The sequence below is a fragment of the Sminthopsis crassicaudata genome, chromosome 2 (genome assembly GCF_048593235.1).
Source record: "Sminthopsis crassicaudata isolate SCR6 chromosome 2, ASM4859323v1, whole genome shotgun sequence".
Classification (NCBI taxonomy): Eukaryota; Metazoa; Chordata; class Mammalia; order Dasyuromorphia; family Dasyuridae; genus Sminthopsis; species Sminthopsis crassicaudata.
This window is the reverse complement of record NC_133618.1, coordinates 84,010,481-84,025,775: the sequence shown is the minus strand read 5'-3', so window position 1 is coordinate 84,025,775 and position 15,295 is coordinate 84,010,481. Positions and strand designations below refer to the sequence as shown.

The 15,295-nt window shown below is 33.7% G+C and overlaps 1 protein-coding gene across 10 annotated transcripts in view; it reads right to left on the bottom strand.

Moving 5' to 3' along the window:
- The window catches only part of EML4 (EMAP like 4), a 144,656-nt gene that overhangs the window by 63,913 nt on the left and 65,448 nt on the right, over positions 1-15,295 (bottom strand). For 4 of the 10 annotated variants that reach the window (XM_074286679.1, XM_074286677.1, XM_074286680.1 and 1 more), the window contains 3 exons: positions 9,272-9,401; positions 5,634-5,807; positions 3,279-3,407 (listed from right to left, as the gene is read on the bottom strand). In XM_074286679.1, the coding sequence (XP_074142780.1) occupies positions 3,279-3,407; positions 5,634-5,807; positions 9,272-9,401 (433 nt within the window). Of the gene's footprint in view, positions 1-151; positions 613-3,278; positions 3,408-5,633; positions 5,808-9,271; positions 9,402-15,295 lie in introns of those variants that run through there. The other 6 variants (XM_074286682.1, XM_074286684.1, XM_074286681.1 and 3 more) reach the window with 3 other exon arrangements.

The window sequence follows — 15,295 nt, the reverse complement described above, 5'->3', positions numbered from 1 at the left end:
ATCAATTAAGTTTGAACACATAGAAAGTTTAAATGATAACTGCTATGGAAAACATAATCAGTGTTTTAAGTAAATGAAAGACTTTAATATTGAGCTGACTTAATAATACTAATATATAATTAAGGTTTCCTATTGGTTACAACAAACGTACAAGTATAAATTCTGGATCAGCACTCTTGAGGCCTCACCATCAGCCAGAGTCAGGATAGGCAAAAGTCCTTGATCTTTAGGGGGAGAAGTTAAAGAAACAGGCAAACTTCCAGGAGTTTTGCCAAAGATCTTTTCTCCATTTTAGAGTCCAGAATCTCTACCTTTCTCCTCCTCCTCCTGAGGGCAAAGTGAGTCTGGCTTCTCTCACTCCACCCCCTAATCCTTGCCTACCATTATCTTTACACTAAACATTGAGCCAGTACAAAGGGGGAGAAGAGCCATCTTTCCAAACATATGCTAATAGAGCCATTGTCTTATTTTAGAATAGGTTATTAGCCTTAAGTGCTCCATTGTCTGCTTTAAGTGCACCTATTCAGAGTTTCAGCCCTTTACATACAAATAATTATTTCATAATACTGGAATTCATAGTAAATGAATACTTAGGCATTTAACTGGCTTAGAAATAAGCACATTTCTAAATTTGTTAGAATTCCTATAGGTACAATAAAACATGATAAACACACTATGAAAAAATACATTTTAGATATCATATTTCTAAATAAAAAAGATATTGGCAGAACAAAGGCAATGCCAAATGCCAACTATAAATGTATCCATAATTTTCTAAGCAAAATGAGTGAGTTCTGGAAAACAATTGGACTCTTGTAATGATTGAAATTTTAGCTTTCCTTTTTTGTTTTTAAACATCTCAGGTAATCACAAAATTTAAGGATCCCAGCTAGTCTAACCCATGCCCAAAAGAAGATTACAAGATTACATATTTAGAGTCTTTAAGAGACCTTGTCTACTCTCTTTACTTGATAGAAACTCAGAAAGTATGTTATGACAAAGTAGATAGTGGAAACAATAACTTCTATCAATGCAATATAAATTTGTAATTATTTGGTCTCCAGGTCACAATGTTAATTCATATCACACATGCAGCCCACTAAAAACGATTTCCTGAATGTTTCTATCCTGTACATGCACTTAAGAAACCAGCTACTTAAAGTCAAAACTTTACATTTATCCCTATTAGTTTTCATCCTGTCAGGCTTGTACCATCATGGCTGTCAACATGATGAGAGTTAGGTAAGGGGTAACCCCTTTTAGTTTGGCACAAGAATACATAGTTAAATGCAGTCTAGTGATGGCGCAGAGTCCCCTGTAAAGGAATTTACAGGCCTGAAAACCTAGAATGATAAAAAGGTTTATTTGGGGTTTGGAAGTAAGGGTAAAAAGGTAGAAAGATGCCAGGGCCAGAGCTGGCACTGGATGGACAGGAACCCTTGGCATGGCTGACATAAGGGTGCCATGTTTGGGGCTCCTGCAAAGAATAGGCTCCAGGGTTCCCTTTTTTATAATCTTGAAGGTAGGTGGAGTCCCAGGCTCCTGGCTGGTTTTGGCCAGGGTTAGAATTGAATAGAATTCAATGGGTTTTTAGATAAGGAGGAAGGGGGTTGGGGAAACCTGAGCAGATCATTAGAGTGGGGGCTGAGACAGCCCAAACTAGCTCAGATCCTGTGGGGGCTGGGAAGGATATCATTGGAATTCAAAGGGGTGCTTTTGACCAGGATTTGTGAATCAAAGATGTTAGCTTCTTCAGACATAAGGGGTTGGGAATCAGAAAGGAATCTTAAAGGGACCCCAACCCACATCAAACATACTTTGGGTGTCATAATTCAAACAGTTCCAAATCTAACAACTATCATCTAGTTTATTTCTCCATCTTATTAACATTAAAAAACAAAACAAAACAAAACACAACAACAAAAAACTTTTCTAATGTTTTATTCGATTCCATGTGTGGGTAGAATGGCTAAGTAGTGCAGTGGACAGAGTACTAGATTTGGAATCAGGAACTCATCTTCCCAAGTTAAAATCTGGCCACACACATATGTGACCCTGGGCAAATCATTTCACTCTGTTTGCCTCAGTTTCCCCATATGTAAAGTGAGCTGGAGAAGAAAATGGCAAACTTCTTCAGGATGTTTGCCAAGAAGATCCCAAATGCAGTCAAGAAGAATCAGACATGATTGAAAAACAGTAACAGATTTGGGGAGGGGAAGAATAGTGATCACAGAAACATGAGTTCATAGATTTGGAGCTGTTTAACTATATAAAATATTCTGGTAATTTTAAAGAATTAAAATATACATATATACACAAAGAAATGTTCCTTTTTTCCTACAACTTCCTGACCTCTTCCCCCAGCTCCGCAAAATTTTTAAGAGCTAGCAAGTTCACAAAATTTAAAGCAACTGAAGCCTATAAGAAATATGGACTGAAATATATTAGTTGCCTTCATGTTGCTTATACCATACTGAATGTGCATATTTCAATTTTTCATGAATCCATGACCTCTGGATATTCTCTTCCACCCACCCACTGTTTGTTATGCTGTGTGATTTCCTCTCCATCCTTCCCTATCAGCTCTTCACATAGTACCTGGAAAGGCCAGAGAAGCTTGCTGATCCTTGGTTCCCAGGGCTACTCTGAACAGTTTTCTTTTACAATTAGAGGGCTTTTCTGAATTAGACTTAGGGTTTTCTTAATGTAGAGAACTCCTGGTAAACAAACTCCATCCCCTTGTGCATCTTGATCTGTCATTTATCACCCTGACGGGCTGCCTAAGGAAAATGAAAAGCCAAGTGACTTGTCTAGGTATCCCTGACACTGAAACCAGTTACCTCTTCATCTCACCTGCCTGCTCACTCAAAATAAGCTCCATCATCCTTGAATGTAATGGAGGGTTTTGACCTATGTATAAAGGAATATGTCCAAAGCACTTAAACAGTATCCTTCGTATCTTAAGATGCCAACCCAATCCTTAGCACCTTGGTTTGTGCTGGGAGGAGGGCAGGAGGTATGGAGAAGCAGGAAAATTTGTGAGAATCTGGTTCCAACTACAAACTGACTGTGTGACCTGAGGCAGATTCTTTCATGTCTCTTAGCATCACTTGTCACCATCTACAAAATGAGGCAAGTTAGTTGGAAAAATATATCCTTTCTCTTCAACTTTATGACATAAACTCCAATAAGCCAAAAAATGATTAGCTCCCAGAGGATCCATTTAAAAAATTTTTTTCATTTAAAATAAAAAGTTTTAAGGACAATGTAATACTTACTTGTCTGCATTTTTAATAACTTTTGATATTAATTTTGATGTTGAGGCTGCCCGCAATAGCTTGTTACGACTATCTTCTGAATTCTCCCATGTACTAAATGATTTTTCAGCTGCAGATGGTCGTTTTATGCTTTAAAAAATTAAAAATTGTTTCAGGTTGAATTTGTGGGCAGCAATGATATAATAGTTTAAGTAGCAGAACATAAAAGCAAGAGGAAAAATTTCCTTAAAGCTGATTCAGAAAACAGAAATAAGGATTAGTTAGAAAGTTATGACTGGATGAGTATAATTAAACAAAGCAAGTGCAAAATGTTTTTACAATCCTCCTCCAGTTTTGGACACTTTCTAAAGAAATTATTAACTTTTTTGTTGAAAAATCATATATTTGATAGGGATGGGGACTTGAGCTACGATTTCACTGGCCTGGGCAATTTCCAGTTGAGGAAACTACTACTTCAAGTGTGGAATGGCTACTTCTCTGCAACTTACATTCTCAGAGTACTGCTCTGAACAATGAGAATTTAAATGACTTGCTCAGGATTACAGAGATAGTTTGTGTCTGAGAAAAAATTAGAACCCAGGTCTTCCTTGTTTCAAGGCCAAACTTCTACCTAATATGCTATGAGTAGCACCAATATACTTGATTTGTTTCTTGAAACCACTACCCATGTGAGCATTTTAACAAGAGAGGGTAACATTTTACAGAAATTCCTCAATGTATATCTACATATATTTCAAATATTTTATGGATATATTAAAACTGTTTTTTAGTAGTTACTAGATTAGTAAACAGCCACTTTCTATTAAAATAGCTTTATTTCAACTCATAAATAAGAACTGCAGGTGAATTTCCAAAATTTAAAACACTATACCAAGCAGTATAGCACATATTTATCATCTGGGTTATGAAGTAGGAAATTATATCGTGTTAATTAAAAAAAAAAAAAGTTACAACAATTTGTTTTGTACATACCATGTTATACTTGAAAAACATTCCTCTCTACTCCCCACTTCCCAAGTACCCTGGAAATGACATTTAGTAAATAATCTTGGCTACAAATTTGCAACTGCATTGTTAATAGCAGGCAACTCATCCAGTCTTAAATACTTTTTGCAAAAGCACATTCAAATAATGAGAGAAAAGCAAGTATTTTTCCACGAGACCTTTAAAAGCTGAAAAAGAGTCAGGGACAAAGAGTGTTATATCAAATCAGGAAACTGAGATTCTAAAAAGCGACTTTTCTTGTATATCAATCACAATGTTTATCCATCACCTTTGTGGATAATACTCTAGAAAGTCCTCCTTCCTTTGAGATTAAGCAAGACAATGAAAGACTGTCAAGATAGCTTAAGAATCTATGTGAAACAAAGGTAGAGCATTTGAAGCATGCATCAGTCAAGTGAAAGAAAAGTGTTGTGTTCTTCCAAATTTTCTATTAAGAATAGTGGTTTTAGGCAAGACATTTTAATAATCAAATAAAAAAGGAGATTGGATGTTTTGAAAGGGTTTGTAGTGTCACCTAATTAAAACCCTGGCCAGTTTTAAGGATTATTTTATATACTAAGCTTTCCCATGTATAGTTATACTCATGCATAGTTATACTCAATAAAAGCACCTGAATATAATCAATAAAAATTAAAAATCTCTTTCAAAAAATACAAATTTTGAAAATATCTGTCTTTTTAATAATAAAACCGAACCAAGTGCCCACCTGCCTATATAATTATTCTCAGCATGATACTCCAAAGAAGTCATCACCATGCACTTGGCATGCAGATTGAATTCCTGATTTTTTCTCACTATCTCACATAAGTGTTAATTATTACAGATGTATCTGTATGAAGAAGCCCTCAAGCAAATGTTCAGAAAAGAATTAGAGAACAAGTGAAATGGATCAACTTCAGCAACCAAGCAAGAACTTAAGAGAGCATTCCCCAAACAGAACACTAAGGTGCAAGGGGAATTTGTTAAAAATGGCACCTGCATGTTGTAATGATACAAAATTATAGTGAGGGTTTTATATAATAATTTTCTATGATATTAAAATGGTCAAATATTGGCATGTCATGCAATTTGAATGCAAGAAGATTCTGGCTTTGATTTTAAAGAATGTTATATTTTTGTTTTTATCTTACCAAATTAAATACTAAGAAACTGTATATATTTTTAGACCAAAAAAGGGGCATGCATATATCTTTATATTCTAATACTGTTGTGGTAATAAAAATTACAGCAAAAGAAAGGAAAAAGCCAAGTTCTTCTTTGAAATCTGTAGGCTGCCAATTTTTCCCCATGACACTGAATTTAGGTATCATTACAACCATTCCCTATCTCTGTACTGAGGTCAGTGAAAACCTTTTGGTGGGAGGAGAGCTCTTGCTTTCTTGAGTTTGTCTGTGTGTTTGGAGAGGCTGTGAAGAGGGCTGGGGAGAAGGTGATGCTCGAATGTGTGGACTTTGATCGTTAGAATGAGAATCCTCTTTTTTTTCTTTTTGTCCTTGTGGTTTTTCTTTCTTTTTTTCTGTACTGCTGTAAAATAAAGTATAATATGCAACAAGTTTTAAATAAATGAGCAGATAATTTAACTAACAAATGAAAGAATATATATGAATATACAGGAACATTACACAAGACAAAAACTTAAAACACACACATAAATAATGATTCATATTATTTTTACCCAATAATGTTTTTCTAAAGGCAATTTAAACATTATCACAGTCACAGTTATAATCACCATCCTCTGAGAAGCATAACTAACAAATCTTTGAAAAGAAAGGCTACCTGTGCATAGATACCCTACCTAGTGGGTTATTAAATGTACATATTCCTGACCCTTGTCAGAACATGCACAAAAGGAGGATGGGGCAAAAGGAGTGTCTATACAAAATGACTGAAAAAAGAAGCTGAAAGTCTTGTCTTCTTCTAGGGCACCCAGGATATGTTCTAAGTTTCTCAAAAAGATACCAGGAAGATTTAACTATCAAATGTGAAACCCAATAAAAATGTTCAGATACATTACAAATATCAACTATTACTTTTCATTATGGTACCTATTTAATGTTTACATTGTCATTCTGACCATTTTTTTTAGACCTTTAAAATTCACATACATTTTTATTTTAGATTAGCCCTCTGCTATTTACTCATGTTTAATCCTATTGAAAATGTGACAAAACTAAACCCACATTTCTATATTGATTTTTAACCTTTTCTGATTATAAATGTGTTGGCTTTTGGCTTCAAAATTTTTTTTTTGATTGCTCACTCCTATCATTAAAAAAATAATAATAATAATTTGAGCACGTACTTCACAAATATGGATATTTATAAATTATATGATGTACCATTATGCACATTATAAAACTTATACAAACAAAAGAAATTTAAAAGAAAGGTAAAATAATATTAGATCCTATTGAAGTTTACTGAGTGGTTAAGAGTAACATGGCCAGATTTATGCTTTAGAAAAATCATTCTGATACCTGTGTGGACAATGGATTGAGAAGAAAAAATGCTTGAGGCAAGGATATCCTAATTGCAGACAATTTCAAGAGTCTAGGTGAAAGGACCTAAACTAGGGTGATGGCTATGTAAGTAGAAATTCAAAAACAAATGCAAGAGATGTCAAAGAGATTGAAATTACAAGATATGGCAAATGATTGTACAGGTGGGGTGAATCTGGTTGACTGGAAGGATGGTGATGTCTTTTTTGGTAGGATAGTCGGGGAGGTAAAGATAATGTAATAAGAGTGATATGTCTGCTCATCCTATGAATCCAGTCTGTTCCTCTCAAAATAACATCTTATTTGTCATGGAATGACAATATATACTGGAATTTCCTAATGGTATTTGGTCTGATAATACTGTGGATGTTTAAGGAAGAGAACAATTCCTTTGAGAGGCCAATAGCTAGCTAAATCAGTCAACTAGCAATTAAGAGCCTACTATGCATTAAGCACCATGCTAAAGAGCTGGAGGTAAAGGCAAAAACCATTCTCTGTTGTTAAAGAGCTTATCATCTAATGGGAGAAAGAATGTAAAAGTAAATATACATATAGGATAAATTGGGGGTAGCATCAGAGGAAAAGTACCAGTATTAAGGAAGATTAGAAAAGGCTCTTTGAGGAGGTGGGACTTCAGCTGATACTTGAAGAAAACCAAAGAAATTTGGTGATGAGGATGGAGAACATTCTAGGCATGGAGCAAATGGCTATGTAAATGCCTGAAGTTTGGAGATGAAATGTCTTGTGTAAGGAACAAGAAGAACAGTGTCATATTTCTCAGAGTACAAGAAGGAGAATATGATGTAAGAAAACCAAAAGGGCTCAAAGGACTTTTAAAAGTGAAACAGAGGAGTTCATATATGACCCTGGAGGTGAAAAGGAACTACTAGAATTTATTGATTAGATGAGTGATATAGTTAGACCTGTACTTCAGTTTGACCACTAGGGCAGGCCTTCATTTCATATTTGTATTATTGTAATTGTCTACTGCTGGGTCTGCCTGCTTCAAATCCTTCCCCATTCCAGTCCATCCTTCTCCATTCAGCCACTAAAGTGATTTTCTTAAATAGCTGGTCTGACTAGGTTTACTCCCAAATAACTCCAGTTATTATCACCTTCAAGGATCAGACACAAAATTAGTACAGGAAAAGTTTTATTTATCAGGATGCCCTAAAATTGGCCTATTGTAGTTAAATGAGTTTTCCAGTTAATAGAAAAAAAGGAAATATTATTTCAAAATTTATTAAAAATCTTTTTAAAGCCTTAAAATGCTAAAGGAAAGATCCTAAGTGTATCTTTCTTGGACAACAATTCATCTTGTGGAACCTCAGTGTTACTCTTATGTATGGCAATGATTATTATAATTTAGATGTAAATGATAAAAGACTGGTTTTAATTTGAATTGATTCAATAAAACCTGGAAATGTTTTTTTTAAGAGAATCAGAAAATTTTTTGATGTGAAAGCTTGTCTTACTGTCTTTTTTTTTTTTTTTTTAAACTTAAAAGTGATAATACATTTTGATTTGTTAGAGGTTCTACTTTAGTTGGGCTACATTAAACTTTTACTATATTAAAATTCAAATTCACTAAATAATTTAGCTCTATTCTTTCATTTTATAAATTTTCCTGCTTATTAACAGATTAGCATTTTCAGACACAATACTTCCTAATATTATATTGGGTGCATCTTCTCTGTTCTGACCTATTTGGCAAAGGAACTGAACCTATACTGAATATAAGACATTAAGGTAATCTATTTTGTCTCCAAAGAAACAAAGTTCAATACTAGAAAGCTAAAATATTTACTATTTCTTCAGCTTCTTCTTCAATATGCTTTGAAGTAAGCAGATGTGGGGGTATATATTGTTTATTTGATGATGTCATGATACACTAAGAACTACACAGATAAGAAAAAACCCTGTAAACAATATTACCAGAAGAATAAATGAGGGTAATTATAAAACTGAATAAGAGTAATCAGTGGAATAAGTCCAAAACTATAGAAAGTTATATTTTCAGAATATTTTGAAAGCATCATTTTCTTCCCAAACACATTTATTTTACACTCTCGGCCAAATACCCAATAATTTTGATACTTTTCTATCTCATTAAGATGCCCAATATTTTATTCCTATGGAAAATATATTAATGTAATTATATTATAGTTGATATATTAAGGGGGAAAAAAATCACTGAAATTATACATTGTATAACAATAGATCAAATTTCCTTAAAAGAAAACAAGAATAGAGTTGCTTGGTTCTTTTAGTTTGAATCAAATGCTTCCCTATTCTTTATTAATTCAGCACAGTTATAAAATTTAAAACGTCAAAACTTCCTACATTCATAAAATCAAGTGCTTAAAAAAAAAAAAAGGGGGGGGGGATATTTCATTTGGAATACACTATTAATTTCCCAAAGTAGCCTGTTATTTAAAGCTGTGATACTGAAGAATGAGATACTGTTAGCTCATTTTTGATAAATACCTTTTGGCAGCAGATGAAAAGGTTTCTTTTCTTGATATTGATATTGAGGTGCCATGATTTGTTTTTCTGCTTCTACCATTGCCATTACTTATACAGGACATAGAAATGGCTTCCCGAATTCCTGGGTGACCTAAAAAAGATTTAAGGAAAACATCATATCAAATTTTTAAAATATTCACCACTGGAAGAGGGTTATTAAAAATAAAAGATTTCTTATATACACTTAGATTTCCTTCTAATGTGTAGCACATAGCAAATTTTAAAAATTTCACTCAGTTTAAACTGGGATGTTTAGTCTGGGAAAGAGGAGAGTAGCCACACTGTAGTAATTTGAGGAATTGGATTTCCATCCTATTTTTTTTTTTAAGGGGGAAAGCCTCAAAGGCAAATTTAGGTTTGGTATAAGGGAAATGAAACTTGTTAAAAGGATTTCTTTGGAACTTTTGAGTTTTTTTCTTCACTAGAGATCATCAAGCAGAAGATGACCATTTGTCATGTAGGTTGTGATGGAAATTCTTTAGGTATGGGCTGGACTAGGTGGCCCCTGAGATCCCTTCTAATCCTTAAATTATGCAATTTGGTTCCAATCAAAACTGCTGTTTAGATAACTTAGGAAAAAACCAACTCAAAGCAGAATGCCACATGAGTTTCTACCTAGTATTCTTCTTTATTTCAACTTTAACTAATGGCCCAAAAGATGATTTACAAATCAGATAATATTACAAAATATATATTACAGATATTACAAAAGAAAAGAATTAAAGTACTGGAGAAAACATTATAAAGTTAAATTAATTTTGGGGTTAAGTTTTGGTTCTATTCCTCTTTTTTTTTAGTTCACTTCCAAACCATGAGCAAGACTTTTTGATTTCTTCCTCCTTTATTCTTTCAGAACTACCCCTTTCTGCCAACTCAATCCAGAATCCAAGCACTTCATGCTTAGATTTTTCCAAGTATCTTTGTTCACCTATACATAGCTAATTTAAAGAATTTCAGAATCAGAAGATACCTTGTAGACCATCTACTTGAGAACAAATTTTTATTACAATATATCTGTTCTTCTATGGCTGTTGTCTAATCTACCAATGATCCTGTTAAACTATGATGCTAGAATTGTTCGCAATAATCCAGATAAGGTGTGAATACAGAGAGACTTCCGTTCTGTACAGTTTAAGATTGCAGTAGCTTCTTTAGATATCAAATCACACTACTGACTCATTGGGAGCAAATGATCCACTCAAATTCCCAGATTTACTTCAGATAGGTCTCTCACTTGTTACTTACAGCTGATTTTTAAAAATCTAAATATAAAACTTTAGATTCCTATCAATCAAATTTCATCATATGGATCTAATTGAATGTTCTAGCTTATCATGACCTTTTTGATCTGTGTTAGTATATCTAGCATGATTCTTATATCCTTATGCTACTTTTATATGTATCCTGTTACATGACCTTGTTTATTTCTATCTTCTCTTCATGAACCAACACTGTTCTTTTCAGAGAACTCCTATTTTTCTTCCTCATCAGAATTATTTCTTTGTCTGAAACATTTATTCTTGACAACTAGACATTTTTTCTTGGTGATAGGACTAATATTGAACAAAATTTCCCTAATGTAACTTCTTTCCCCCTACTTATAACATAGGGAGGTCTAGGTCCCCCTAGGTCCCAACCCAAGGATGTTTTCCCTAACCAGAATTAAAATTTAAAAATTTTGCTCAGGGAACAATTCTCCAGATTTTGCATATGCAGTTTTTCTTGGTCATAAAAAAAGCATAAAAAGCACTGGCAAGAGCAGTTGAAGCCCCTCAGTCTTGGTGGATTTAAGAAAATGCTGTGAGTAAACATATCTTCCTCTGATGACAGATGCTTTTCCATATGGAGAAAAGGAGGACTGCAATTAAAGAAGCTAAATGCCACTGTTCTGTCATTATATTTTTGTATTAGGGCAAATTAAACATCCTTTTGTTAACTGTTCAATGACTTGTAAGTGCCTCAAATTTTACTAGTATCAAACCTGAACCAAGAGTCCTGGCATTAGGACTGTTTTAATACTTGCCAGAGAAAATTTTAATCCATGATACCGTTATTTAACCACCCTCTTGAAACCTACTTTCCCCAAATCTAGAATATATGTCAAGTTATTCCCAGGTTTCCTGTTTTCTATCACAAAACAGAAGATCAAATTTTCATTTCTCTCCAATCTTCATCATTAACCAGTCCATTCTTGATGGTGAATGTAACTGAAAACATTTCCTCTTAATTACTATAACTTCTGAAGTTTGAAACCATTGTCATCTGCCACAAAAGCCACTTTTGTTTCTTCACTCCATTAATCTTCATCTATATTTTCTCTACCAGCTTTCCTCCCATCTAATTCCTGGATATTATCATGTGACTGTTATCTTCTTTATATACAATGCCTCAATAATTTATTTAATTTAACCTCAATAATTTATGAATAAAGAATAGCAAACTCTATTCCTATTCCCCTCATTCTACGGGCCAAAAAGATCTATAGTTCAGTCACTGGTCTCATCCCCAAATTTTATGTATATTTGATCAGATCTGCTGCCACCCTATCTTAGTACCTCTAATTCATCTTATTTGTTGCCTATAAAGTATGCATTTGTGTGTAGTCATACTGGAGGGTAGGACTTTACTATTATTCCATTTTTTGGATCTTGAATCTTATGAATATTTAAGTGACCCAAATGCCAGTCTTCTTATATTTCAGCAATTTTCTATTGTATCTAGCTTGATGGATATATCTTGACATTTCCCTCCGATCTTTCCCTACAAGTAACACTTCCATACTAGTTTAAAGACCCTTTCATTTGATACCTAAGAGAGAAAGCTAATACATATTTACCAGCTGTTAAGTATATATCTCTAGACAGGAACCTTTTATATTTAAAGCTGAGGCCTGTTAAGTCCAAATGCCATTTTCAGATCAAATTCAATCCTTTCCCATCATCTCTTTAGTCTCCAAATATGTTTCTCTTATGAATTCCTTAGTTTTCAATGATTAGAAGTGAGGAATCATCCACTATGTCCTTATAAGCCTAATTCTGTCTATATAATCCATAACTAGATGAATAAAATATTGGGAGGTTTTCAAACCCAATGTATGTATGTACACACACACACACACACACACGAGACACAACAAAACTCTATACTGTCAGGCTAATAATCACCTGCTTCCATATTTCTCAAGAAGGAATCACCGAATACTAATACTCTTCCCTTCTTCCTTTGACTTTTCTGTATGATGTTTCAGTAGAGAACATATGCAGATCTACTTTATCATTCCTTGGAAAGAAGGTACAGTTGCTTCCTCCTCTGAGCATCCATCTTTTCCCACTAGGGTAGTCTCAGATTTTTGTTTTTTTTTAAATGCAGAAATGTACAGTAGTCCTTCTTCCTCTCCTTTGTTCTATTATTCTACTCTTATTCGTCTCATTATCTGCACTGAAATCTTTTTCCTTGTTTCTTCTCCTTTTTATAGGAATGGGAATTTAGTAACACATAACTGTTCCTGATAATCTAAAGTAGAGAAGCATTCCTTGACTGGGTTTTTCATCCTATTAGACACTCAAGAACATTTCTAGGTTAATTTCTATTGTATCATGTCTAAATCTGTCAGCATAAACTTAAAGGTCCTGTACTCCTAAAGTTTGCCATGCTCACCTTCCACTTCTGGCCCACTAATCTATTTTTCTCTCTTGTACTAGCAAATTTTTTTCTTTTTATTTATATCATGGTTTTTTCCTGTAATGATCTCATCACTAATTCATTTTTCTCAACTTTTAAAAACTATAATCAACAGAAACACGTAGTCCATTCACTCCAAGTTTCTGCTTCTCTTCATGTCAAAATTTCTTGACATCATCTCTTACTGTTTCCTCTTTTCCCCCAATAGTCTCTGATAATGAAGTACAGCCTTCCTTCCTGTTAAGGCTAGTTCTTCTATGAATGCCCTTGATCCCATACCCTCTAATCTTCTCTAACAGACTGTTCCCTCAATCAACACCCTCCCATCCCCAATCTTTATTCAATTAACTGGCTCCTTCCCTGAGGTTTCCAACATGCCCAAATCTCTCTCACTCTTTAAAACAAACAAAAAACTTTCACTAAATGGCAATGTTGTGGTAAGAGCCAAGTAATACCATCCATATCTGCTTCGTTCAGTAATCTTATATTTATTTAATCATTGAAAAACAATGTCAAATCTCAATTTTTACTTCTGGTTAACCATGGTATGTGCACTGTCATTTCTCAAGTGCCCTTTGTAATACTTCCTATCTTTGGCTTGCTGGCTATTTCCTGGTTCAAGTGGTTGACTTCTACTTTCAGGAGAACTGTTTGATTCATCTAAATTTATATGATCTTGTACTAGTAGTATATCTTCACACACACACACACAGTGCCTTTGGACAAGACTCTCAAATTACATTCGTTTGGTCACCCTCTCCCCCAAAGGGTCCTAATGGATTTTCCAGGCACCAGCTGTGATACAATCTGTCTTCCTGGTAGTCAACAACAACCAAAATTGCTTTAGCCCTTTCCCCTTTTCCCACAATACAGGTAATTTTATTTGGCATAGACTAAAATTTCATCTAGTAGCTTGGGCATATGGTACTAATGTTCTGCTGCTGTCAAAAAAGAAGCATTTTCTATTGGGGAAGATAATTTTTAAAAATCATACAGCTAACAATAAAAAGTTACTAGGGAGACCAATTACCAGCCAGTCAAGTGGTCTAGTATATTCAGGAGAAACTCATAACCCAAATAAAAAAAAATAATAATAGTTAACATTTATATAGCAATAACTAGGTGTTCAAGACATCATACTTAGCCCTTTACAATTATAACCTCATTTGATCTTCACAACAACCCTAGGAGGCAGGTGCTATTTTGTTATCACCTCTATTTTACAAATGAAGAAACCAAGGCAAATGGAGTCATGTGACCTGCCCATGGTCAAAAAAACTAGGAAATATCTGAAGCTGGATTTGAACTCAGGTTTTCCTGACTGCAGGTCCAGCACTTATCCATTATGTCATGTAGCTTTTAAGTTTACTGCACACTGAAGACATAACACATAAAACAGATAAGAAAAATAAGTAATTGTTTCTGTTTTTTTTTTAATAAACAGAATAATGCTACTATACTACCTTTCACTCTCAATATTACATAGCTGATCACATGCACATAGAGAGATCTAAGGTTAAATCATGTTGTACACAATAACTACCTAGTAAAAGCCTGACATAATGGTTGGCTTCTGCCTTAACCCCAAAATTAATAAAGGACTATTTTAAAAGTTCTAACACAAATTTAGAAATAAGAAAAGAGCATTAAAAAACTCCTTTGGTATAAATTCCTAAGTGTGCCAGAATCATATTTAAAACTAACTAGGAAATGTTTAACCAAATAAAAATATATCAAAACACAGACAATGTGAATTTGTGGTGACCTGTAGATGGTAGTTTCTATTTGAATATGATACTACTGTTTTGCAATTTATCCACAAGAGGATTATAACAATACAAATCACAATTTACCTGGATTCAAAAGTTCACATTGTTCACATTAAATTAAAACATAGCAAAAGAAGCTTTTTTTCCTATTCTTAGTTGGACCAAAAATATTTTTTTCAATAAATAATTCCTTGATTTTAAAAAGTTTGTGAAGTTTCATAAATAAAATTTTAATATATAATCAGATAATAGCAACCTTACAAGGCTTATTCCAAATATTTATAACACAAATATATTGTCTAATATCATTATTCCCAATACTTGATCTATTTTTAAACTTACAAATGCCATAGCCGGACAGTCATTAAACATTTTTTCTTGTCACTTTCTATAGTGGTGTATATATAGACCATTTCCAAGATAACGGAGCCTAGGGTTGCCAATGATAACTTTAATGGAATTCTGTACATGATTACAAGAATTACGTTTGAAATTCCATTATCAATTCTATAAAGATGTTTCAGAGGAGTAACAT